The 27,394-nt window shown below is 38.6% G+C and overlaps 1 protein-coding gene across 3 annotated transcripts in view; it reads right to left on the bottom strand.

Annotated features, from left to right (window-relative positions):
* The window catches only part of TRPM3 (transient receptor potential cation channel subfamily M member 3), a 552,760-nt gene that overhangs the window by 252,241 nt on the left and 273,125 nt on the right, over positions 1–27,394 (bottom strand). For all 3 annotated transcript variants that reach the window (XR_014225124.1, XM_082252764.1, XM_082252765.1), the window contains exons 2-6: positions 14,344–14,423; positions 9,275–9,479; positions 7,439–7,652; positions 6,445–6,569; positions 1,149–1,320 (exon numbers count right to left, since the gene is read on the bottom strand). Coding sequence is in view for 2 of the 3 variants with exons in the window: in XM_082252764.1 (XP_082108890.1) it covers positions 1,149–1,320; positions 6,445–6,569; positions 7,439–7,652; positions 9,275–9,479; positions 14,344–14,423 (796 nt within the window). In the remaining variant the exon portion in view is untranslated. The remainder of the gene's footprint in view (positions 1–1,148; positions 1,321–6,444; positions 6,570–7,438; positions 7,653–9,274; positions 9,480–14,343; positions 14,424–27,394) is intronic.

The following is a 27,394-nucleotide window of genomic DNA, read 5'->3' as shown; positions in this document are numbered from 1 at the left end:
CCTAACAACTGTACTTTTATTTTCTCCATCAGATCTTTCCCCACAGTTATTACCTTTTCTATCACTTGACCCTCGCTCCTAGATTGTAAGCTCTAATGAGCAGGGCCCTCTGATTCCTCCTGTATGGAATTGTATTGTAACTGTAATGTCTGCCCTCATGTTTCAAAGCACTGTGCAAACTGTTGGCGCTATATCAATCTTGAATACAAATAACAATAATAAAAATAATAATATGCTTTATTTGCTCAAGAAAAAAATAGCAAGGTCACCATTATGGCTCTTCTGTCCAGCAGGACTGTGCACATATCTGGACAGAAATACAAATCCTTTGATGGGTAAAATGAATTCCATATATGTATTTCAGCAGAATATTTGATATTTTCCTGGAGTTAATCTCTAAAGGATAGATATATATTTGACCAAAAGCATATCTTAGTTACAAGTTGGTAGCAGGTGGCATTCCTAGCTATATAACTACACGTTGCATTCTGTAGCCTATGGCCAATTGCTGTTATCAGCAATGCTTATAAATGTGACCTGCCAGACCTTGTAGTACTGCTCCAAGCAAGAGTACAGTATGCTTTCTTGCTGGTGCTCAGGAAGAGGGGTGCTGGTATCAAATCTCACATATCCAGTAGAAAAAGTTTAAGATGCCGCTCACCCAGCCAGGGCAATGTAGAGTGGATATGATAGCTTCAGCCAGCACTGCTCCTCTAATCTCTATAACTAAGCCCCCAGTGGGTAGGGCAAAATGTTTCAGGAGGCATGGCCACCTCTGGATGCTTCAAAATGGTTTTGGACTGTAAGTGCAACATTCAGACGTGTGTGGGCTGTTAGATAATATTTTTCTGAGCCAGCATGAAGCAGACACTTACATTTTGAAAAGTAATGGCCAATCCATGTCTGCCTAATAGCTGATGTTTTTAGTTAAAAGTACAGCTAATTTAACAACAGTGAAATCTGGTTTACATCAATGTATTTGTTGATAGTAATTTAACAACCTATATAGTCCGAAGATTTGAAGGTTTCTCTTATATTTCAGTCCCTGGAAATGTAGCTGGCGAAGTGCAAAGTTACCTGATAGTTGAGAGAAGAAATAATGGGATCAAACAATGTTGCCATGCTAACAATTTCAGCCAGTTGCTTACTTGTATTAATTTTCTGCAGAGATATGTGCTTTTCCAGTTGCCTCCTTAGTTTCACTTCGGCTCCATATTTGCCGGTTGTCCCATTATCAGCAAGAATGAAATGCGAGTGCATACTGTTAAGTACAGTCAGTTTGCTCATGGGGTTAGACATGGTTTGATATGGTCGCACCACCTTTAAGAATCAGTATAATTAGTAATGTTAGTAAAGGAGGAAATAAATATAACTTCATTATAGAATGCATAACATTATTCTAAACAAGTTCTGAATAAGGGTTTTCATGATTTTTCAGCCAGTTGTAACACATAGTGCCCTCAGTGTTTACAGTTTTTTGGTGTTCTTCCTGTTTACTATCTTAACACTGCCATGATCTCACTTCAATGACTCATAGAAGAAGCCATTTCATGACTCCTGTATTACACACAAGGTCTAGGGCAAAGTACCTGCATCTATTTGCTAAATCTTTGCCTGGTTACTAATAACCATCACATGAGTCAGGGATATGGATGCGTCCATGAAAACCTAACCACCCAGGTAACCAGGTCCCTTAAAGGTGATGTCCACCTTTTAACAACCTTTTTCAAATTACACAGAACCCTTTGGGGTTGATGTACTAAAGGTAAATAGGCTGTGCACTTTGCAAGGTGCAGTTGCGCTCTGAAAAAGCAGTTGCTCCAGAGCTTAGTAAATGAGCAGAAGCTCTGCTTTCTTCCATCATCCAATCAAGTGCAAATCAAAAGTGTTATTTTTTTTGTTTTCCTTGCATGTGATTGGGTATTCTTTGCACAGTGAAGCTTTACCTCATTTACTAAGCTCTGGGGCAACTGCTCCTGCAGAGTGCAACTGAGGAGTTTACACCATTCCTTCTGCACAAAAACCACATTATCAAATTGTTAAAGTATTTTCAAAGGATGAAAGCCTATCTACAGTAATTATTGCTCTTATAAAGTAATATTTATTACACTGAAAAGTGAAATATTATTCTATCTATGCACTTAATCAATGATTACTGCATTGCAATTATTCAGGAAGACCCATCGACTGTAATTCTATTCAGGAAAAACTGTAATTACCATTTGGCTACTGACACCTGTAGATTGCATATCTTGTGAGTTTTGGGAGGATTCTAAACTTTCAGGAGATGATCACAAGCATCTTCAAAAGTTGGAATTTGTTTGTGAATGTCCCTGCAAGTGTGTTTGAGGACAAACAGTTAATTCCACAAACCATCCTTCACGGGGATATGTTTGGTTGTCTATAGACACCTCTACATTCATCATCAGTTAATGCTGTGTGTACATTTTGGGATTGTGGCTCCTAGTTACTGATAGCTACAGGATGAATTTGCTATTCAAAATAACTCTGTACTAATGTGCAGCCCTCAAATTTTCCACTCGCCTGCTTGCATTTTGCGCTGAGAAAAAGATTGAGGGCGAGTGTGGGGCTGCCTCTGGAGCCGTTCTTCCAGTGATCGCCCAGGGGAAGAGAGAGGAGAGGAAAGCCGGCCGGATCATCACAGAGTGGGGGGTTGCCCCACTGTAACAGCTTTCATTTGAATTGCCAGGCACTCACCATCACATACAGCACCACCTCCTGGCCCGGCTCCTTTGATAGACAGAACACCGGTTCAATGCCGGGACGTGTGATGTCTATCAAAGCTGCCGATACCAGAGGCGGGACTGTGTGTGATGGCGAGCGCCCGGCAATTCAAATGGAAGCTGTTATAGCGGGATGATCCCCGCTCTGTGATTATCCGGCCAGCTTTCCTCTTCCTCTCCTCTCATTACCCTGGCAATGGTCAGGCTGCATTGACGAGCACAGGTAAAACTGCATTGATGGGCACAGGTGAGGTTGCATTTGGGTGTGAGGTCATATACAATCAGTGATTATCATGACAAAAATAGGACCAGTTGGTAAGTAAAGGATTGTGCAAGTGTGGAAAATGAGTGTGCAATACAGCTCAGAAATAGGGATGAGCTGAACATTCCATGGTTTTAACTTCATTGAACATGAGAAAAGTTAGAGTGCCAAACCTAAACCCCATTAAAGTCAACAGGAGACATATGTTAAAAAACAGTAATGGACAATGTCTGGTATAATAGGGTTTATCAAACATGACACGAGGGGCTGGGCACTGCCTTGGGGAGCATGTGTCAAAGCAAAAAACATTTTTTTAATTTTTTTTTTAATTTCCTTTTGGCAAGGAGTAGAGATTTTGAAAATGCTCTAAGAGCAACATTAAAAATGCAAAATTGCTTTAAATGGTATTTCTTTTATCTGCCTGTGAAAATGGCACATCTGTACAATGTAAACCAATGGTTGAGGTTTTTGTTCATATACCAGAGCAGTATCCTAGATGTTGGCCTGATATAGAAGTTAACAGGGATACTTCACACATAAAAAAAATGGCGAGGGGTTCCCCCGAAAAATACATGCCATCCTTATCCCACAAAAAAAAGAAACAAAAAAAAAAAAGACTTTGGCCCAAAAAAAAAAAAAAAATGGGGCCTCCTATTTTCCATACCAGACCCAAATTTTAGGAGCCCTACCCAAAAACTAAAAGAAACAGCATTGGGTCCCTCACAAAATCAATACCAGACTCCTTTCTTGAGCATGCAGCCTTGCTGGCCAGGAAAGGAGGGGGTAAGCTTGTGCCTCCCCTGAGCCATAGCAGGTCACATGCCCTCAACAGGTTGATGAGGAGAAGGGCCTTTTCCCAAAACCACTGGGCCACAGTGCAGGTGAGAGCTTATCAGAATCTGGAAACTCTCTTTAACAATTAGGGCGCCCCAAGATACCCCCCCCCCCCAACTATCTAAATGAATATTAAGTACAAAATATCCCTACTCATTCACACAAAAAGTTAAAAGAAAATAAACACACATAATTTTTGGCAAGTCCTTTATTTAAAAGAGAGACAAAAATGTGTCCCCATCTATCATCAATTACATTGTCCACTGATGCAGATCCATATCAATCATGCCTAGCACCCACCAAAAGAAAAAAAACATGCTAACCAGTGGACATGTGTGATCCCATGGCTGACTGGTGCTGAATGACATCTCCTGGAGCCCTGCTACTCTAACTAAGAGATGGAATGCCATTTATCTTAGATAAAATATGGTGTCTGGCTACTGACCAACTAATAAAACGTCTGGCATTTGGGTGAATGCCCAAAAAGCCATTCTTGTGTTTGGTCTGAACTTTAGGCTTATCTCTACTCAGGAAAAGGACAGTTGTTAAAAAAACTTGTGTTTCACTCTCAAGGGAATTCGCACAACTGTTTTTCTATCCATACAAGCCATTAAAAATCCAAAAATAGCTTGATGCTGCTTATAATGTGTTAAAAAGCAGCTTGACAGGAAGTATGTTTAAATTAACTCAAAAATATCTCAAACTGATCTCATAGGCAAATTCAATGTACCTGAAAACACATTGCATCCATTTATTAACACAAATAGGCTGATTTATTAAAGGAATTGAGAATGTTCACACAATAAATGTGTGAATATATGCTTCAATTATCCAATCATTTGCAGATGAAATAGGAAGGCAGGCAATTTCTTTTCACATGCTTGGATAACAGAAGTGATTCTTCACACAATTTATTGGAAAGTTATAGGAAATAATAATGAAGAAAATGTTTGTGTGATAATTTCAACGAGCTGAACACTAGCAGAAAAGAAATACAAATTGACCTAGCATGCTCATGCTCTGGCTGTCTCCTCCAACCTCTGTACTTCTATGGCCCTTTAAAAGCAATGTGTTAATCCCCCTGCCTATAATAAGGGGACAGGCAGTGCAGGTTTTCAGTTCAGTTTGCAAAATAGAGGTCTCGGGGGTTCTACACATACACACATGAAAATGTTTGCTCTAAAACTGCATAATCTAATTGTACAACATCTATTTAATCTCTATTAAAAAATTGCAATGTAAAAGCCTGTCAACTAAATGCATTCAGATTGTGATTATTCAGATAGGGCCACTGAATACACAGTTGCTGACAGATCAGAAGTAAATAATACAGATTGTAGGATCTATAGTGAGCTTAATGGTTCCAAGGATTAGCAAAATCCACAGGTTAACCTCTTGCTGCCACTGCCCCCTGACATTTTAAGAGGATCTAAATGCTGGGAGTCAGAGGCTGGCTTTTAGATCTTGTAACTGCTGAAATTGGCTGTCACAACAGTCACATGATTAGAAGATCACGATCACAACTATGCATAAATAGCTGCCCATTCGTTAGTTAGCCTGTTAGTTACTCTGCTGTGAGTGCAGTGAGCATGCTGTCAGCAAAGAAAAGCTGTTCCCTATGGTCATATATACTGTATGCAGATGCTCTGTGTTAAAGCCCACCCCATGTGTACAGCCAGTGGAGAACAGAACTCCCATAATATTTACCATCTGGTCCCTGAAAAGTTCATGCTACTATAAATGTCACCTAAAGAACATCTTTTGATAATGAACAAGAAAAGTAAAGGCTGTTATGTATGGAATAAGAGCGTACCTCAAAAATTGAACACAAAAACAAAAACAATCCCATGGGCCATTATTTTTGTTGTTGATAATGAACAAGGCAAGAAATCTGCTACAGTGTGTACCTTGTGATCAAGATAGACACTTTTAATCATGTACTGCAGGTTAGTATAACCTATAACCTAATAGGAGTGGGACATGCTTGATCCAGAGTTGGTTTTCCTTCTCAGTGTTTGGATTAGTGTATACTAAAGACTACAATGACCATTGCTAGGTGGGGCTTCAGCACAAAGGTCCCTCAAATGCACCTTAGATAAACACAGCTAAGTAAATGGGAAAAAACAAGGGTGCCAAACCACAGTTTAAATTTCAATAGTATTTAATGCTAAAAGTTAATGCATTTTGGGGGTTAACAATGTTCCCTCTTCATCAGGGCTTCAAGTGCTGACCAGCTATTAAAGCACCACTCTGGGGTCAATGCCTTCTATGATAAATAAATACTTTTGAGCTCCTAAACCTGTGATGTGGCACTCTTGTTTTCCCTACACTCTCCATTGTAAGAAATTCTTCAGAATTCCTTCAGTAACTTAAACTTCTTTTGCCATTAAATATGGTAGATTTGTAATCACATAATTGAAAAGCTGGCATATTCTTTGTAATATACATGTAATTTAAGCACTAGTTTGTGATGATGAATTCTTTTAATTGGTAGACTCCAGCAATTGGCTTTACATTAGCATGTGTAGAAGTACAAGAAAGTGAAACTAATTGCAGATTATGAAGTGTAATTATAAGAACATCATAGAAAAAAAGACAACTTACGTCTTTGCCAATAAGATCCTCTTGATTTTCTACTATTCCCCAAGGGGCAATACCAATTGTGCAGATTTTTCCTCTAGATTTTGATGCGTGATCCTTTAAAGCATCACCAACATGACGAATGACACCTAGAAAATTATATTCATATTAAATTACATAATGCATTGTAAGTTACATAACTAGAATATTCTGAGCTATTATCTAATGACATATCTCTTATACAATTTAATAAACTGCTTTGAAAATATAACACAAGCTGTTTGTTGTCTATCGTCAAACAAATCTTGTATACTTTTTAAAATTTAAATTACTGTTTAAAAATGCTTTAAAACAGTTCTGTCAAGGACTGACCTGAAAATAACACTATTTTCCACTTTAAAATATATATAAAGCTAAAATGTTGTTTTTTTTAATTTTTTTAGATTTTGTTTACATAGAGTATGGAAGAGTCCACATCCTGTTGAGGAGATTTTCTTCCCTTTCTTTCCAAGAACACAAGAAGTGGAAGAAAATATCTACAAGGTAAGTGGAAATCACCCCTGAAACAGTAAACATCAGAGCCGTTGTCCCCGTTGGATGATTTTCCATTTATTTCTGTTTTTGTGACAATTGTAAAATTTTAGATTTTCCATCCCTTTCTGTTTCAGTGGACAATAAAAAAACGAAGAGTTGTAACACTTCAAAATCATATCCAAAACTGACTTTAGAAACACTTTAAAATAAGCACGCCTTTAGAGAATTATATAGCGTGCTATTGATGATCTATTCTTGTGAGTTTACTTGTTTCCTGTCCTTCATTATTATGATTTGGCTTCAACTCTTCCTGGAACAAATTTTGAGAGAAAAACTTTTGACATGTTTTCTGATACCTGTTTAATATAAGTGGCCTTGCCATAGGAGTAGATTTATAGTCTGGTACATGAATGCTATTTTTAGGATTTTCTACTGGACTTTAAGAGTTTAAGGGGGGAGTATACCATATAGTGATTTTTTTTACCAGTGTTCACTCCACCAGTGAATATCCAAGCTCCTGTTGTCATGGCAGCTTTAATTAGGCCTTTCCCGAAGACCTGTTTCAGTTTTGGCTGGAGCTCAAAGTTTTGGAGGCCTCCGTGAACAGATATGAGGAGCTTTGGCAGTTCTAGCTGCCACTCTTTTGTCATGAGATGCAGCAGCAGGTCAGGCTTGGTGTCAAACGAAACACGCACATACTGTAAACAGGCAGAAACAAACAAAGAAATGAATAATTACGTAAATAAATTACATGCATTTTCAGAAAATATGTTGTAACAACACAAGGGTATGAAAAATACGTTACCATATCACCCAGCTCTGTATTAAATCTTGTGTCTTAAGCATAGGTTGTAAAAAACCCAATGTAAAGTTGAATTACATTTATACATTGCTATGAAATCTTCTAAAATAATATAATATCCTCAAGATGATTAATTTGATTAATTTGCTGATAAATTCAGGCTTCAAAAACAAGAACATTAATTTCACAGATAGCATTTAATATTTTGATACAAACTTATATAACCCAGAGGCTAATGGAGGAATACATCCCTTCTTATCTCTATGTAGGGACAAAATCAGATGGAACTTTCCCATGACAACTGAAAAATGCCATTGAGTTGTAAACCTGTAAATAGGCACATACTGCACATTAGGATTTGTTTAGGTAACAGTTGTAACAATTATTATTACAGTCACTATAGCTGAAGTGGCCTGTATACATAGGTGCCTAAGCAGTGTAATGAAATACGATGCATAAAATCCTGTCTAATGTAAAACATTTACCAAGTTTCTTGCTTGAAGAAACAATGGGGGCAGAATTATTTATTTCTGTTAAAAGCTGCTTAATATAATACGTGTTTATATATACGTGACTTAAATACTCTGTTCATAATTTAAAAAGCTTTGCCAGCCATAATTTAAAAAGCTTTGCCAGGTCATGGTAGCATAATGGGATATATTTGCTAAAGGCTTTTTACTTGACAAAGTGTATGTTTAAAGTGCAAAATTAATGTTGGTAAATATGGGGGACTTGTGATCACCTGTGCAAAAGAAAATAAACACATGCACATAATTAGGTATTCAAAATTAAAACTGTTTTTTTTTTTCCCACCTTTCACTTTGTAAAGAGAATATTCACCTTACTAAGTAAATTGCCACTGCTCCTTTAGTAAATGAACTGTAGCATATAATTCTTATCAAATTTTGCATTTTGGTAATCAAGACGTGTGAGCACAGAACTAAGACTCGTCAGTGTCATAATGTTTGACTGTTTAATTTTTACTTCTTCTTGCACTAATTTATCTTTTGATAGTAATCTCTGTGGGGTGGATGATGTATAGAAATATAGAAATATAAACTAACAAAATAGAAATATATAACTAATAAAGAAAAAATAATATATAACCTATGAGTCTGTAGGTCCATCCCATAGGGATGACCAAACCTTTATACATAGTGTAAAAATGTCTCAAACCTGAGAAGAACATGTTTAATATGACCCTTTTGCTTATCATTTATCTATTTTGAGGATATCTGGAATTATATATTATTATTATAATATAATCAAATCCAGACACAATCACCTTCCTAGATTTGGTTATAGTAGAAATGCCAGTGGTGGTTGATAGTTATGCTTCTGGATGTTAAGTTTTTGTGAAGACAATTTTACTTAATATATTGATCACTGTAGTTCTAAACATCTTATGAATAAGGAATATGCATAGTGGTAATCATAATGTGCAGCAGGATAAGGTGAATTTGTGCAGGAAGATTGTCATTATGCAGAGAAATTCAAGAACAAATAATACAAATGTACCATAGCCTTATTGGAATGCCCCCCTCCTTGGAATTCAATGGTGCCAAAGGCGTCAGTGGGGCTCAGCTGTGTATGTTTTCCGATTGACCACTTCTCTGACTGAACATCATTACGCCCCAGTCTGCCTTCATTCTTCTCATTTTGGATGATTGATATGCTTGGAGTCAGCCCAACATGCTGGCCTATGAGCCGTCCACAACAACACCTACAGTACGAATAAAACAATACACTTAGTGTTTTACAATGACAGCACAACATTCTGCAGAATGAAAAAAAGACAATCATGTTTCCCAGGACAGTGCCAGTGCTGTGTAATGCATTCACACTATGTACAGTAGTAGGCAAGATATCAGATTTAATGTTTTGTCTGTTTGTACTTGGTTTCAACTTCATTTGTGCCCTTTTCCAAATACTTTGCATTAAGATAATGCTGATTTGTTACAACACAGATGTTCTCATAAATGCTGCAGTATTGATAACAGCTTATTGGATTTTAGACTTGTATTGTTTTTTAGCCAAACCCAATTGGAAATTTGGTGGACCGCAGGTGTCTCCATTGGAAATTTTTCACTAACCTCATTTTCGAGTAATAAAAGTAAAATATTGGATCTCCCATCACTTTCTAAATTGGTGACATTGATTACCAGGACAAAAAGGGAGAATGAATTTCGAGAGCAGGGACATGGATATAGCAATAAACATTTAATACATTCCCTGTCTCTTCCCTACAATATTAAAAGCACTTTCAATGCACTTTAATTCACATGTTGATCTTCTATTATTCAGAAAAATTCCCTCAAGAACTACTGCACTCTGCATTGTTCTTACTTGTACTACTTCTGCAGTGTTGGAACACAGGTATCTTTCTTGATTTTCTACAAGATCGCACAGAGGATTCAGCCAGATATAGAAAGTTGTTTTGCTTAGAATATTGTTCCAAAGAACCCGAAGCTGGACTCCTAGAAAAATGTCTCACAAAATTGCTAATGAGGTGTCATATTTAAAGAAAACATGTACTAAAGAAATATGAATTCTGTCACAGAGCTTAGTGAATGGAATAAAGCTTTGCTGACTTCCATCATCCAATCATATGGAAACAAAAATTCTGTTTTAATTTCTTTGCACATGATTGGGTATTCTTTGCAATGTGAAGTTTTTCCAAGTTCTCTAAGCTCTGGGAAAAATTCCATTATACAGCCAATTTGTCTTTAGTAAATCAATCCCAGTATCTTCAGTACGTACTGAGTAACTAATCTACAAGTATGCAGATACTGTAAGTTGGTTTCATTCTGACTTTGGTTGCTGTAGATATGTTCCAGCTCAATGACTAAAAGTTTTGCAGCCAGACAACTAGCATTTTGAGAAACTACTCAGCAATGGCGGCCCCCAAACTTTCCTCTGTACTGGTTTCCTTTAGGGTTCATTTACACTAGCCTACTCTCTCCGCTCCTAAACTTGAGTTTAGGAGCTTTTGGCATTTTGTTTTCCAAAGCTCCTAAATTCAACTCCATAAAAGCCTATGTGTCAGTATACACATAGGCTTTAAGCAGAGTTTAGGAGCTGCTGCGGTTAGGTGAGCTTCAACCTCCCTCTCCTGAACATAAAAATATTGCATTCAGGATAGGAATGTATTGACTGATGGCCGCAGGAAAATGCAGCAAAACTGTGTTTTGCATTTTCCCCTGGCTGCTGTAAATGTAGGCTGGTGTAAATGAAGTTTCATAACTGTATCTGTATTTATGATGAACATAAGAACCTCCTGGCTCATGCTTACCACCTGCAGACAGCAAATACTTAACCCTTGCAAAGTCAAGGATCTTTATCTCTCAGATGCACTGATCTTATACGTTCATTTGTAGCATCTAGTTATTATTTTTTTTTTTTTAAACCAGTGAGTTTATTGAACAAAAAAACAAGGATATACAGAGTTTACAGATATGAGTGCAAAAAAAAGGAATGCAACAAGCGCCAACTAAAACAGTGCTTACAGGCATATGCAAGGTAACGTGCTTCAACAGTGCATGACATCTAACTCAAAGTGTATACAGTATCTGCTCGGAGCTCAGCAGCCCGAGAGGGTTCCAACCACCACCCCGGATCATCTCAATGGCCAGTATCTGGATTTTGGACCCATCTATCTCATATCTTAGTGAACTTAGCAGGGTTTCCCCTGTTTTTATACATGAGTTTATGAAATGGTAAAACATTATTTATCTCAGCCTTCCACGCACCAAACGTGGGCGGGGAGTCCCGCATCCATTTTCTAGCAATCAACTTACGAGCTATAAATAATGTGGTCTGGAGGAAGGTAAGAAGGCTCTTGTCCATGTCTTCATCTGGGTATATACCCAGTAGGCATTGCTTGGGGACCAATTGGACCGGGGAGCCCATTTTGTCATAGCATCTAGTTCTTTAAATATATACTGAAGCACAGGTAAATCATTTCTGTGACATCATTGGCAGCAAAAAAAAAAAAACCACTCAGAGCACTGGAACAGCATTGATAGAGTGCTTGGAAAAATGGCTGTCCTGGTCTTTATGGTGGGATGGTATCTTGCTCTCTATTTTTTACAGTCTTTATCTTTATACAACTGGCTTGTCTTTTGGATGAACCTTCATCATCTGCCATCTCCTTGAATTATGCCTGCATTATGAATTTGCCTAAGTCTTGTCTATCGTAACCTTAAACCTTTTACTAATTATGCTCTAGCCTGTCAAGTTGGCACTTCTAGTTACCTATCTGCACATCAGTTGTTATAAGTATGGCAAATTTGAAGGGCTACAATCTGGTAATTTCTCACTTAGAAAAATCATACATACCTTCTTGCTGAAGTTCCAGGTGTTTTATTTTTTTTTGTTTTTTTACACCTGCCTGTTGATAAATTCAGCCAACCAGCCAAAAAACATGTTACATATTAGCTGCAAAAATAGACTAAATGTTTAACAAAGATTCTCGCTTGTGGGATACACAGCACAGATGTCAACTTGCCAAAACTCCATTTCATTTGTAATAATTTGATTTCCTACTGAATCAGAATAGTTCATTATATCAGAAATGTAGCAAAATTAATTTGCATTGCTAAAATGACAGCGCTGCTTTGTTTTTAATATTGCTTTGTTTATTTTATTACAAAAATATGGAGTATATGTTGATGATCATATTAAATGTATTTAAAGAGGTTGTAAACCTCAGAAATTAAAAACAAGCAAAACATTTCCTTCTATAGTGGGTACTTGCTTAAATCCAAAGCACCTAGTGTAGTTCTTATCTGTTGTCTCCTGCCTCTGCTATCTGCATGAGTCTGATAGGTTATGCCACATAGAATCCTGGGAGATGACTCAACCCCCCTCCCCCCCTCCAGCACACAGAAGATGATTGATAGCCTCAGCTGTACATGTTTCCCTATGAGATTGTTTAGAGGGGGGTGTGTTCATTCCCTCCACTCAGCTCACAGATATCACTCAGGTCCCTGCACTATGCTGTGCAGTGTATGGCATCAGATCCCCACCCCTGCCCTCTGGAACTCAGAAATTCTGTGTAAAATGTGTGATTTAGAAGGCTGTAGAGCAGAGAGAGCTGCAGATAAACAGGTACAAATTATGTAGGGGGATTTGTTTAATTTCTGTGTTTCACTTGAGGCCAGTCTCTTAAGTGGGTTTATGTAATTGTTTGAAAACACTTTAACTATCTTTCATCTACCTTATAGTGGAACTCCAGACAAACAAATACAGTATATGGATGTAATACATATACAGTTTTACCCTTTTAAAGGATTTGTCTTTTTGGTCAGCCATTATTGTAATACACACACATTGTTAATCAGAAATATCACTCTGATAATCCCAAACTCAGATTTGCAGCTCTCTAATAATTTTAACAGTTGGAAATCAACTGTATTGATGAATTGTTTACCTAGAAACTACACATGTTTTGCCTGTTTTCAAGATACATAATTTTTATTGAAGAACTCGTTTCTTACATAATAATACATAAGACACAATAATAAGCCCGTAAGGGTAACATTATCAAATCATTTTCATATACGATTATAAAAATAAAACACCAATCCCAGCTTGTTCAGCAAGCCGTACTCCTATGCTATAACATAAGCCTAATATGTAAATATACCTCACTGCAGAGTCACTCAAAATATAATTATTTAAAATATTACCATAGTAGCCTATTTTGGATAAATTCTTATGGAGCAACCTGAGGTGCATTTAACCATGCAAGCCACATTTTTTTCAAACGTATTAGTGCATCCTCTTCTTTTTTTCCCAGTAGAGAGAAGTATTTACATCCCCGATTCAATCATCCACTGTGGGAGGAGCTGGTGAAAGCCATTTTCTGGCCACAAATTTTCTTGCCAAAAACAGAAGGCGATTAACAGCCAAGATTAAAAAAAAAAAAATGACCTCGAAAAAAAATGAAACCCACCCAAAACAAAAAAAGGTGGGTGAGAGGAATTTGAATATCATTCACAGTGTTATTTATATCCACTATTTCTTGTCAATAACTAAACAAAAGGCAATGGCACAACATATGAATCAGATCGCCTAGATCTCAAGACATCTAAGACAAAGAGGAAAGTCTCTATATCTGATTTTATGTAACCACTTGGGTGCCCTATATGTTCTATGTGGAATATATATATGTTTCCTACTGGAAATAGATTGAAGACGTGTCTTTCAAATAGTGCATATTGGAATAAAATGTAAGTATTTTTTTGAAGAATCTCTGTAAGGCTTGACAGTCTAGCATGTGAAGACAAGACTTATGGGCCATACACACTATAAGATTTTCTGAAGACTTTTTCCTTTAGACTTACCAAAACCATATAATATGAGGTCAAACCTAAACACTTTCAATGTGTATGCAATCAGGCAGGCCCTTGCACTACATAGTTGAAGGTAAATCTAAAGGAAATCTAACAACAAAAGTTGTATAGTGTGTATCCAGCCTTAGGGATTATGGAAAGGGAAGACATCAGAAGCTTTTCCTTCGGTAGAAAAGAAGACCAAAACAATTGGGTGACAGTCTTTTTTTTTTTAAATATAGAATTACTTACCTATGGTGGTCTTTGGTGCTGGGTATAATGTGCACGCATTCTCTCTTGTGAAATGCTCGTTCGATCCATGATTTCTGGGCCTAAAGGAATGAAAATAAATAAATAAATCATGAGCATTTTAAAGTGAAGTAACAACGCAGAAGCTGGAAAGAAAGGTTATAGACATTATATGAATTGAAACAAAATGCAATGCATCAAAGCCAACTTATCCTAAATATTACAAAAACAGTGTTGCGCTAAAATCAAAAATCATTAAACAGTGAGTCCAAGTGTCAAACTCATAACACAAGTGAAAAGGCCAAAATACAAACAGTATTGAGGAGCGGTTTCTCACATGAACGCAGAGATAGAAGAGAACAGTGGGGTACATATCACCGGTTGCGACAGCTTGAGGCTAGTAAAGTGTTACCACGTCCGTAGATGGTCTTGAACGGTTCATATTGTTTTCCATAATAAAACAGGAGTGGATGAGACACAGTAGCATGCTCCCTTAACAGGAGGTCTATGCTCTATGGTAAAAGTACCTCTTGTTTGTGGTGGCGGTGAATCCACAAGGTTGAGGGGACCCTATCTGAGTTTGGAATACAGGAATTTTGTCACTTATCAAATTTTTTTGGACTTTTCACTTGTGTTAGGAGTTTGACACTTGGACTCACTGTTCATTGTTTTTTGATTTAAGCGCAACACTGTTTTTGTAATAATCTTTTATTGTGAAAAATATCTCACATTAGTGGTGCAGCTTTCATTTGATTTATTATACCACAAGTGCAGTTTTTCTGTTGCCAATACTTATCTTAAATGATCATTTCACATTAAAAAAATGATATAAAACATATTGATTGACTAGTCTTCCTAGTCGTGATGTATTAGTGCAATCAGGGGCACTGTAATGTCCCTACCGCAGACCTATGATCAATTGTTCTTAAGGACTGGATTTATTACACCACTATAATGCACATGATGACTGGCTTTAAATGCAGCTCCCTGTAACCTTAGTATTTCCCTACATTACACACATTAAGAAAAAAAAAGATAAGTACATAAGTATATTCAACGTTGTGTTGTTAAGTGCTACCTGCATACTAGTCTGTTTCTTGTTTTTTCAATACCTTGTAATTCAAAAAATCACAATATATACCTGTGATGAATTTCTTTTTTGTAATAAATTAAAAATAAATAAATATTATTAAAAAATATTATATGTATATACAGTATATATACATATTTATATATACATATTTATATATATATATATATATATATATATATACATATATACATATAGATAGATAGATACATACATACATACATGGTATGGTATGAGTTTATAGGATTATTTCATATGTCTGTAGATGTATTTAGAAATCTAGATGGTTATCTCTAGTTTTAAATGTGTTCTGGTAGTTATGCTAGTATTCTTTATCAAATTTAAAGTGCAAACAGTGTATAAAATATAAATAAAGTTATGATAATACCATTAGATAAACATTTTTCGGTAAAATTCAAATATTTTAAAATATTTTGTCACAAACAGTGTGCATAATCCGTGACTTATTATGAAAACAAATATTAAATGAGTGACACTGGTGATAGTGATGTGAAATAATAATAATAATAATGTTAATAAAAATTCATAAAATATTTGTAAAACATATGCAATAAAAATGTGTATCCACAAAATTATTGTGCAACAAGTGAAAATAGTCCGTGAAAATAAATGAGTTCTTCAAGGTGATTTTGTGCTCCAAATGTGCTCTTGTTAAAATAAGCAATCTCTGCCTCTTATCAGATGTTTTAGGTTGCCAGGACCTAAATCGCTATGATCCCTTTATAAGATGGATCAGTCCCATATATTTTGTATCTCTCCTTAGACAATCTGCTGTTGGCCATGACTACCGCCAATAATGTCAACAGTATATTGCTTGCAGCCATTGCTTTCTCACTGTTTTTTAAGACTAGTGTACAGAGTATGAGGTCAGAAAAGAGACATCCCTTGAAGTAGAACTTTCATTTGGTGGCATACAAACTGTATTGCAAAGAAGGAGGTGATTATAGTAAGTGTAGACTCCCCCATTTATCAGTCAGTTTCAGAAAATCCACTTTCAAGACCTGCATCAGTAACTACAAATCAAAAGTAAGCAAAATAAAGTTTTCCAAAAGTCCAGTAATTGACCTAGAGGACTTGTTTTCTTAAAAAAACTAGAGTTGAAAGGGCAGGTCAGGTATACACTTCTGAATTTGTTCCATTTCTTTTTTTTTGCACCAGAAAATACTTGTTTTTGTGCTAGCAAGAAACATTTACAAGAGTCATTTTCTGCAATTTTACTTTTATTGTGCCTTAGGCATTCTAGACCTACTGAGGCAATGAAGAGAGATATGAATTTTCTCTTGAGAAACTTTTGTTCAATTCCCTTATTAATACCAGTACATACTTCAAACAATGCTATGTGGTAATTGAAACACAGACTATGTGTTATACAAGCGAATGGCTAATCAATATTTTCTTGCTTAATATATCCTTAACATCATCGCTTTGGAAATGTGTTTGTTTACAGTACTCATAAAACTACTTGCCGTTTTATTATGTTTTCCCTGACATACTATTTTTAAAATACTGGACTAGAATTATAAAGCAGCCAAGGCAATTGATGTTTGCTTGCCCACAATTTTAATCAAAGTACCAAAATTAATTAGGAACTCCAGTTGTTAATGATTTCCTACAGCAGGTGAAGTGCAAGATCTCTATCTGTGTGACACAGGGTTAAATACTATAAATATATTTAACACACAAATATAAAAATCCCTACTAAAAATAAAGTGATATCAGTGTTACACCAGTGACTGTTTAAAAAATAACCAAAAAAAAAAAACTATATAATCTTTAAGCATTCAGCACTTAGCACTATAAATATAACAAATGTACAAATGAGAAATATAATGATACTGAGGGTGGTATTTACTAAAACTGGAGCACACAGAATCTGGGTGCAATTGTGCATAGTAATTTTCAGGTTTTATTGTCAAAGCTTAATTGAACAAGCTGTAGTTAGAAGCCAACTGTTTGCTATGCAATTCTGGCTGCTCCAACTTTAGTAAATGCCCCCCTAACTAAATATCACTAACTATAGTGCAAACCAGTGGCGGCTGGTGCTCGATAATTCGGAAGGGGGGGGGGGCGGCAAACCAATGCACCCCCCCGCTCGGTCGGTTGGTCAGTTGGCAGGCAACCCATTCCCTCCCCCCCAACGTCTGCCTCCTTACCTCCTCTTTCCTCCTGTCCAAGCCGGGAATGCTTCTGGGAGTGCTGGATGGCTGAGCCGCTGTGCTTCTCCTCCAGCCATGTGTCTTCTGCCTCTTCCTGGCCACTGGGCAGTAAGATCACTTCTCCTTTTGGCCAATCGGGAAAGGGGTCTCACAACCCTCTTCCTGATTGGCTGGGAGGTGAGTCAGTTTGACAATATTAATTCACTATTGCTATGCAACTGGGTGGGCTCAGGGAGCAGTTCTCTGCGCCCCGAGCCCACCCTTTTTTGAAGCCTATTAGAGCCTCTGGCTCTAATCACGTACTTAAAAAAAAAGTCCCCTATTGGAATCCATGCGTCCAGCGCCCTGCATGTAGATTAGGGGGCCGGACGCATGGATGGGGGGGCGGTGCCCCTGCGCCCCCAATGGATGGGCCGCCACTGGTGCAAACTGTCTAACAATGCCAAATTCAATGCATGTAATATACAAATATGCAAACAAGAATGTGCAAAACCTTATTTATAAGATTATTAATTTTTCCTTCACACAGAGGAAAGTTCACAAAAAGTAAAAACAGTTCACAATCTTTAAGATTGTGAATAATTCTAAAACATAGAACCAGTCAAGTAAATAATCCGGTCTAACAACACCTGTGATTAATCCTGGTTTTCCCCATCAAAGGCTCTGACAGACTTGTATCCCCATTGAGATACTTTAGGCATAAAATAAGTCCATAATTGTATAAGGCCATCCATTTAATCAAAATATATTAAAAAGCAAGCAACAACTAAGCTTACTCAGATGTGTTTTCTCCCAGCATTAAGGTATAAATCACTCAATGAAAACATATTTTTTCTTAAAAAGAAAAAGGTATAAATCACTCAGATATGTAGTAGGTATTTCACTAATGTTGAATGTGTGCTCCTCCCCTTCCTGCAAGATGATGTTTGTGCACTGGCTCCACCCTATGTATTCAATTATTATTTGACTTCCTCATGAGTGGATCCATTGATTTGTGTCATTTTTTTGAACAAATTATCTTTCATATCTGGATTTGCCAGGGATTAGACAAGGGGAAGGTGACAGAAGGGGCACAAGCCCTCAGTGCACTGTGCTAGCATAGAGGGGGTGTGATTGCTGCAATTTCAGTAATCGCTAGTGTAGGGTGCCCAGGGTACTTGCCTGCATCTCCTACAGGGTGCCCCGGGTCCCTAACGCAGCAATGGGTGACACTGCAGCAGCCAGCATCTCCCCCTGTTGGCTGCACATTATAACAACAGTCATGGGGGAGGGGGTTTAGGGGGGGGTTAAGAAGATTTGGGAAGGGGTTTGGGGAGAGAGAAGGATTTTCGCTGGGAAGGGGAATTTGTGCTGGTAGGGGGAATTTAGGTGGGTGGAAGTATAGGAGGATGTGTACTAGAAGGAGGGATTGGGGAGGGAGTATTTGTGCTGTAGGGATGAACTGGAGAGAGAAGAGTATTTGTATTAGAAGGGGGTAATGGGGGGAATTTGTGATGGGGGGATTTGGAGAGGAATGGGATTTTTACTGGAATACTAGAAGGGGAATTGGGGGGGGGGGATGTAGAGTATCCTTGCAGGGAAGTAAAGAGGATCTATGCTGGAAAGAGGGATTGGGGAGGGGGGATGGGGGTTATGTGCTAGAAGGGGGAGAAGACTTGTGCTGGGAGGGGGAATTTGAGTGAGGTATTTATGCTGGAATAGGGATTATGCTGGCTGGAAGGTGATTTGTACTAGAAGGAACATTTGTGAGGGTGTGGTAGAGTGTTTATGCAGGGAAGGAGAGAGGATTATGGCTGGTAGGGGGATGGGTGTTTTTGTGGTAGAAGGGAGAGAAGATTTGTGCTGGGAGGTGGAGGAAGGGTTTTGGAGTTGTAGAAGAGGATGTAGGGTGGGGATTGTGCTGAGAAGGGAAGTAGATTTATGCTGGGAGGGAAGATTGGGATAAAGAAAAGTCATGCTAGAAGGGGGAGAGGATTTGTGCTGGGAGTGTGGTTGGGTGGGGGTGTATTTCTTCTGAACAGATAAAGGAGGGTTGAGTATTGCAGTCTCCTGACCCCTACACTATCTGTTACACACCCCTGACTCCTGTACTTTTTTCATTTGTACTCCTAACCCCTATTATTCATTATACACTCCTGTCCTTTGCATTCTATGCATCACAAACTCCAGACCCCTGTGCTTTGTGCAATACACGCCCTGAACCCCTGCAATCTATGTTATGTATTCCTAGGCCCAACACTGTCTGTATAACTCTGTGTGTTATGTACTCCTGACCCTTGCACTTTGTGACTCCCCTGACCTTTGAACTCTGCCATACCCCTGCACTATATACAATATACTGTACATTATGTATTTTTTACCAAAGTGTTAATTGCCTTAACAGTTGCTGGTTGCTAAGGAGTTTCTAAGTTCTTCTTTAGGATTGGCTCAGTGTTAGCTCTATTACTATTTTAGATGTGCACAAAACCATATGTAATGACAGTGTTTTTTTGGCTGAGGTTTATATGCATTTGTGAGACTCTCACCTTCGGCACAGCAATTTAGAGTATATTTGAATGGTACAAGGAGGCTCAAGTTTTGTTTAACTATGACCCTTAAGCCCCTCCCATTGTTAACAGTTTGGCCACATCTATCGTTTGTTGCAGCGCGCATAGCGAATTACATTACTGCTCACCATGGGGTGCCCTTAGCAATGCCTCTGAGAGCTCCTTTTGCTCTTTCTCTTTTCCTGTCTCTTACTGACAGAAGTGACTGCAGCATCACACCTATCAGAAAATCAAGGGCCCGATAGCTGCTGGAGGGAGAATTCTTCTCTCTCCTCCCTCCAAGATGTATTTATTATTTATTATTTATTTCATTTATTACAGGTATTTATATATCACTGAGAATTTTCGTGGCGCTTAACATATTATGTACACACACACACTAGGGAATATTCAGACATGTTTCTGGAGTGCGGGAGGAAACCAGAGTACCTGGAGGAAACCCACGCAGGCACAGGGAGAACATGTAAACTCCAGGCAGGTAGTGCCATGGTTGGGACTCAAACCAAAAACCCTGGTGCTGCCCAGCGTAAGTGCGAACCACTTAATCACTGTGATGCTCATAGCAGCCTGCTGTGGGTGGAAAGGAGCAGATGCTGAGAACTCACCTTAGTTTCAGCACTGGGCTGCAGGGGAGTGACAGTGGACTGACCTTCTTCCTGTCTCCTCTTCTCATGTGACATATCACATGACCCATGATGGGAAGAAGGAGAAGCTGCCTTCATTTCCATCAGGCACCCTGCTAAGCCTAAAATGTGAACTGTGGCTACATAGGGGGTGGGGGAATAACTCAGCACTAAACCTCCCCTTTTCTCCTCAGAACCCCTTGAGGAACTATTTAGCTTCCTCCCTCCCTTAGGGCTCATTTACACTTGTGGTAGCCCTCTGAAGAGTGATCTTCAATAGTTTTCAGAGGGGCAGTTGACAAGTAAAGAGAAGGTGTTATGTCGCCTCCTTACCACCTGTTTTATTCTTTAAAATACCTTTTTGCTGCATGCACCACTATTAGCTCCATCCCTTCCTCCACCCGGGGGTAGTCGTGGTGCATACCATAAAAGATCTTCAAATGGTACCAATATATGACAATTATTATATAGAATCACAAAATTATATTGCTTCCAGTAAACAAAAATATATTCATAAAACACTGTTACACACATGTTGCTGAACATTTACATAAATCACTTTTCTACAAACACCCAAGGTACTCCATACATTTTAATATATATATAAGCAAAGATATTTTTGTTCAGATGTTCCATTGAAACACAAAGTTAAGATGGCTGATTTGTCTGCAGCCCCCTAGCACCAGTGCTTGAATTGCCATCTGTCAATGAAGGCCTCTGTCTGGCAGTAAACCCAGCGCTTGATCCCAACAGTGGACCAACAATGCATATAATTGTGATGTGCAAAAGAAGGTGTTCACCTTTATGGGGGACAGTCAGTACCTGGTCACTTGCAAAAAAATTCAAAATGTATTGTATATGAGTGTATGTGTAGCATATAAGTGTACCTTAATATATGTGTACATTTATTTGCACAAATAGCTTTTGACCACTCCTCCGACAACTCCCTCTATTTGCTGGAGAGGATATGGTCACTCTGGTACCCTCTGGGAATGTAAGTGTCTAACTAGTTTTTGGTATAAAGTCTTTAATTTAATTTCACAGGTAACAGAAATAATTATCAAACCTGACCCGGCATTAGCTACTGTATATTATACCTGGGTATAGAGTATTTCCCTAAGGAATGTTAGACTATCATTATGCTTATTCTTTTAGCTGCCAAAATTCTCCTAACTAGATTGTGGTGGACAGATAAAGCTCCTAATGTCTCTGAGTTCATTATGTATCTTAACCTATCCTTCAAATATGAAAAAGTCCTGTCTCTGAGCACAAACACTTTTTCCAAGTTAAGGATCTGGATTCACACTAACTGGGGGCACGGCTCGCAGCAGGGGTCCAGTGCGTCCTTGTTCTCCATTTTAGGTCCAAATTTTTGCCTGAATTCAGATCTGAAACAGATCCAAAAACACATAGGACCCTTTTCGAGTTAGGACTGCAGCCACCCCAGAGGTGTGTGAACCGGCTCCATTGAGAGCCTGTCACACTCTCCTGTCATGCGAATTGGATGCGGGGAAACCTGCACCCAATTTGCATAGGTGTGAACTCAGCCTCAGAAGGCATGGGAACCTTGGTCCCCAATGCTTCCTATCTAATCCCTTGGTTACATAAGATGTTTGTTTCTATCTTAGGCTGGCCATACATGTTCAATTTTCTGTTAGATTTACCACAAACCCCATAATATGAGGTCAAAGCTAAACAACACTTTCACTTGTATCCAATTAGGCAGGCCTTTGTACGACATAGTTGAAGTCATTTTCAAGAAAATAGTACAGAAAATTGTAGCAAACATTTATTTCAATTTTTATGGTGATTTAATATATTCTGTAGCTATATGCAATTCTTTTGCATATAATATGCAGATACTGTGGTGTAAACAAGTTGTAATTATTGGAGTCAAAAAAATTATGTTTTTCTCCTTTGAAACACAGATTACAATAAATATCTTCTTCACGTCATGACCTGATACCAATAAACATGACATGGCAGGAACACTGGGAATAAGAGCATAGGATTTTCCTTTTTCCTCGCAGCTGGTGCCTAATGTGAAAAGTTTGCCCTTTTTTTAATTCATAAAATTGGGACCCATGCTGCAGTGCTCTGATCTGCTGGTAGGACCCCTGGACTGAAGGGCATAGGAAGCTGCCTGTTATTATGACCCTGGCTATTTCTGTATGTGTTTCCAATAATAAATAATCTTGCCTATGTTGTGTTTTTTCTCTGAATTATGGCGTACACCCAAACAGACATGTGACTCTGCAATCCAAGCATGCCAAAGCAGTTTTTCCCTTGCTTGATTCCTTTTTATTAGAAACCTAGGAAACTTATTTGAGCAGGGATAAATCATTTTGATGTGCTTGAATCATAGGAGTGCATGCGGGTGCTGAGGTGTGCATGCATAGTGAATGGAAACCCTGAGGATTCTTTCACAAGGGTGTTCCAATCAAAGTCTCCTGTCAGTTTTTCATGGGATCCAAACAGATGTTCAATATTAGTCTATGGACAGGCTAATTATCTATGAGTCTGTCTAGTTTTGAAAGAAAAGAAAAGGTTTGCATCCTTTTTTGGACCTACACATTATAAGTCAGAGGTAAATCCTGTATAATAATAATAATAATAATATTAATATTAATAAAAGTATATAAACAATGCACGTCCATTTACATATACCTGCCCATAGACCTAACTAGACCTAAGATAGGTCCGTTGAGCTCTGCATCTTGTGATGGCAGAAAAAAAAATGAATGAACATGGATATCTCAAAATTAACATCTGCTCCATTTTCTATAATTCACCAGAGGGTCTTTTTAGGATCTTTTTAATTCTACGCTGAGAAGAGGCACGTGTATTTCTCAGGTCTATATGGTTAATGGGATCAGCAAGTTTACAACCAGTGAACTTATTTATACTAGGAATCGGCCACCAATATTTCAGAAAGTGCTGTACCGGAGTGATGTCTGCAGCTAGAGGCATCACCCCGGTACCGGTGTCCATAGCTGACGGTCGGCTGTCTTGTAATGGCAACCGATGCGGCTGAGAAGTCGCTCGGCTGTCATTACAAGGAGCAGTAGGGGACTTCCCACACCTCCCGCCTCCTTCCGTGGCTCGCACGGGTCTCCTGTCCAATCAGCCTGCATGGCCATCGAAGACTTGATCAAAGCCGCATTTGGCTCTAAGCCGGGTCTCTGTGCAAAAACCCGGAAGTGATGTCATCCGGGTACTGGCACCAGATTTAAAAAAAACGACAGCATTCAAAACAGCCAAACTTGGCGTTTTATTTGCTTTTAAGTGCAGAGGAGGGATTGGGCTCTTTTAGATCCCCAGATCCCTCCAAAAGAGTACCAGTCAAGTAAAAAAATAAAAAAAAATTTAAATGTACGAAAATATCGGCCCATACCGATACACGATGACTAAAATATCGGTATCGGCAATGAAAAAACGATATTGGGCGGTTCCTAATTTATACACATCTAAACATTAGACCTAAAAAACTTTTGAAAATTCAGAACTGGTTGATAAAAAGCTGAAAATAGAGCACTGGGATTAGGATTCAAAATAAAGACCGTAAAGTATATGTCATAAGGTAATTTTGCAATAATATTTCCTTTTTGAATAATCAGATCAACATTGCTATTCAAAAGTTATACCTTTCTGTGTAGAGATGGTTATAAACTAGAAACAGAATTGTGATTATAAGTCATTGAAGTCTTTTTGATGACATTGAGTTCTATTTGTCCTGAAAACAATCACTGCAATGATTGACTGTAGCAGTCCCCCAGTCATTTTGCAACGTTCAGTGTGAGAGTGATGAATAGATTGCCATCTTTTCCTAAGAAAATGGAAACAATCAAGCACTGGTTCCAAGAACCTTTCTGTCAAGCTCAAACTTCTCTTTGATCAACACCTTGCTTGCCTGCTGCAATTACTAAATGGTTGAAATTGACCTTTTTGTGGCCAGACAAAAGCTTTCCAGTTGTATTCAGCTTGCTACATATAACTGGCAGTGCACATCAGTATTATTACTTGTATTACAATTGTCCCAAACATTATTAAACTAAAAATGATTTGCCACATATTTTTTCAAGCTCACCTTATCCGTGTATCATTTTGTTGGAAGCTCCTTACAAACTAAGGATAATTTTCAGTAAGAAGGTTATACATTCTGTATGTTGCTTTCCTTTAATAACTTAAAAGACCAGCCATGTAAGAGCATGTTAAAATTTTATGACTTTTTTTATGACAATTCCTAGATGTTTGTAGACATTTTTGAACAATACTATATGATTCATCCATCATGATCACAGCTGGGATAAGAGTGGCTTAACTAGGGGATTGAACTTTCAGCATAGACAAGAATGGGCACATGCCAGCCTGTATAACAATGTGTGACAAGTCACTGAGTTTCTGCTATTTGCTATCTATTCCAGGACATTACAGACCAAATGTCTATGTTTTGCTTTGCTGATATCACAGTTTTTATTATTTACAACTAGTGTTGAGCGAACACGGACTGTATTATTCGTGTTCGTACCGAATAATTGGATTTTTTGTACCCGAACACGGACACGGACACTTTACTGTATGTTCGGGTAAAAATCCGTGTTCGGTCGTTTTATTTCCGGGTTTTGCATGCTTTGGCGCTCTTTTCATGGCGGGCTTTCAACAGCCAATCAACAATCGTTTAACTGGTGTGCCTTAAGCCATCCCAGCCATGCCTGCAAATGTCTCAGTAGCTGTGATTGGCCGTCTGAAGCATGTGACCAAGTCTTTATAAGTTCGAGGCAGCCGCAGCGGCGTCATTATGCTGCTTAGATTCAGGGACAGAGCACACATCAACGTGCTGGCTGCTGATTAGGGAAAGATAGGCAGGAAAAAACCATTTGTGTCCGGATAGAATTGAGGGACAGGTCGGAGTGTTTAGGCAGGGCGAGTTGTAGGCATTTTAGGGATAGAGTTTGCTGAATTATATAGGGTCAGTGTCTTCTACAAACTACAATCGATATTGCTGTGTGGGGGGTGGGGTGAATCTGCACTCAATCCTGATCTACGATCTCTTCTCAATCCTGTTAGGGACAGAGTCTGCTGAATTTTAGGGAAACTGTGTTCTACAAACTACAATCGATATTGCTGTGTGGGGGGTGGGGTGAATCTGCACTCAATCCTGATCTACGATCTCTTCTCAATCCTGTTAGGGACAGAGTCTGCTGAATTTTAGGGAAACTGTGTTCTACAAACTACAATCGATATTGCTGTGTGGGGGGTGGGGTGAATCTGCACTCAATCCTGATCTACGATCTCTTCTCAATCCTGTTAGGGACAGAGTCTGCTGAATTTTAGGGAAACTGTGTTCTACAAACTACAATCGATATTGCTGTGTGGTGTGGGATTGGAGATAGGCAGGTGTCAGTGATCCACATCCATTTTTCTGTGTGTGAGCTGCAGTGAACACAATCTTTTTGGGCTGCAGTGAACACAATCTTTTTGGGCTGCAGTGAACACAATCTTTTTGGGCTGCAGTGAACACAATCTTTTTGGGCTGCAGTGAACACAATCTTTTTGGGCTGCAGTGAACACAATCTTTTTGGGGTGCAGTGAACAAAATCTTTTTGGGGTGCAGTGAACACAATCCTTTTTGGTGTGCAGTGAACACAATCTTTGTGGGGTGCAGTGAACAAAATCCTTTGTGGGGTGCAGTGAACACAATCTTTTTGGGGTGCAGTGAACAAAATCCTTTTTGGGGTGCAGTGAACAACATCCTTTTTGGGGTGCAGTGAACACAATCTTTTTGGGGTGCAGTGAACAAAATCCTTTGTGGGGTGCAGTGAACACAATCTTTTTGGGGTGCAGTGAACACAATCTTTTTGGGGTGGAGTGAACAACATCCTTTTTGGGGTGCAGTGAACAAAATCCTTTTTGGGGTGCAGTGAACAAAATCATTTTTGGGGTGCAGTGAACACAATCTTTTTGGGGTGCAGTGAACACAATCTTTGTGGGGTGCAGTGAACACAATCTTTTTGGGGTGGAGTGAACAACATCCTTTTTGGGGTGCAGTGAACAAAATCCTTTTTGGGGTGCAGTGAACAACATCCTTTTTGGGGTGCAGTGAACACAATCTTTTTGGGGTGCAGTGAACACAATCTTTGTGGGGTACAGTGAACAGAATCTTTGTGGGGTGCAGTGAACACAATCTTTGGGGGGTACAGTGAACACAATCTTTGTGAGGTGCAGTGAACACAATCTTTGTGGGGTGCAGTGAACACAATCATTGTGGGGTGCAGTGAACTCAATCTTTGTGGGGTACAGTGAACACAATCTCATACTGAAGGTTTGAGGGTGCTGCCTGTTCCATACTCCCCCTACTCCTCATCTAGCCTTTTAGGGGTACAAACAATAGTAATTGGGGCCTAGTGTGGTTGTGTACGTGTGATATACATACACTTTTTTGGGATCATATTTTCTATTCCGCTATTTAATCAAAAACCTTTGGGGATCAGTTAAATTGGGGGATAGTCTGTGTTGGTACGTGTGAGAGAGATCCACCTTTCCAAGTTGTTGGGGTTCATCTCATACTTCTGAAGGTTTGAGGGTGCTGCCTGTTCCATACTCCCCCCTACTCCTAGC

The sequence above is a fragment of the Pelophylax lessonae genome, assembly GCF_965119305.1.
Source record: "Pelophylax lessonae genome assembly, chromosome: 1".
Lineage (NCBI taxonomy): Eukaryota > Metazoa > Chordata > Amphibia > Anura > Ranidae > Pelophylax > Pelophylax lessonae.
This window is presented reverse-complemented; position numbering and strand designations above follow the sequence as displayed.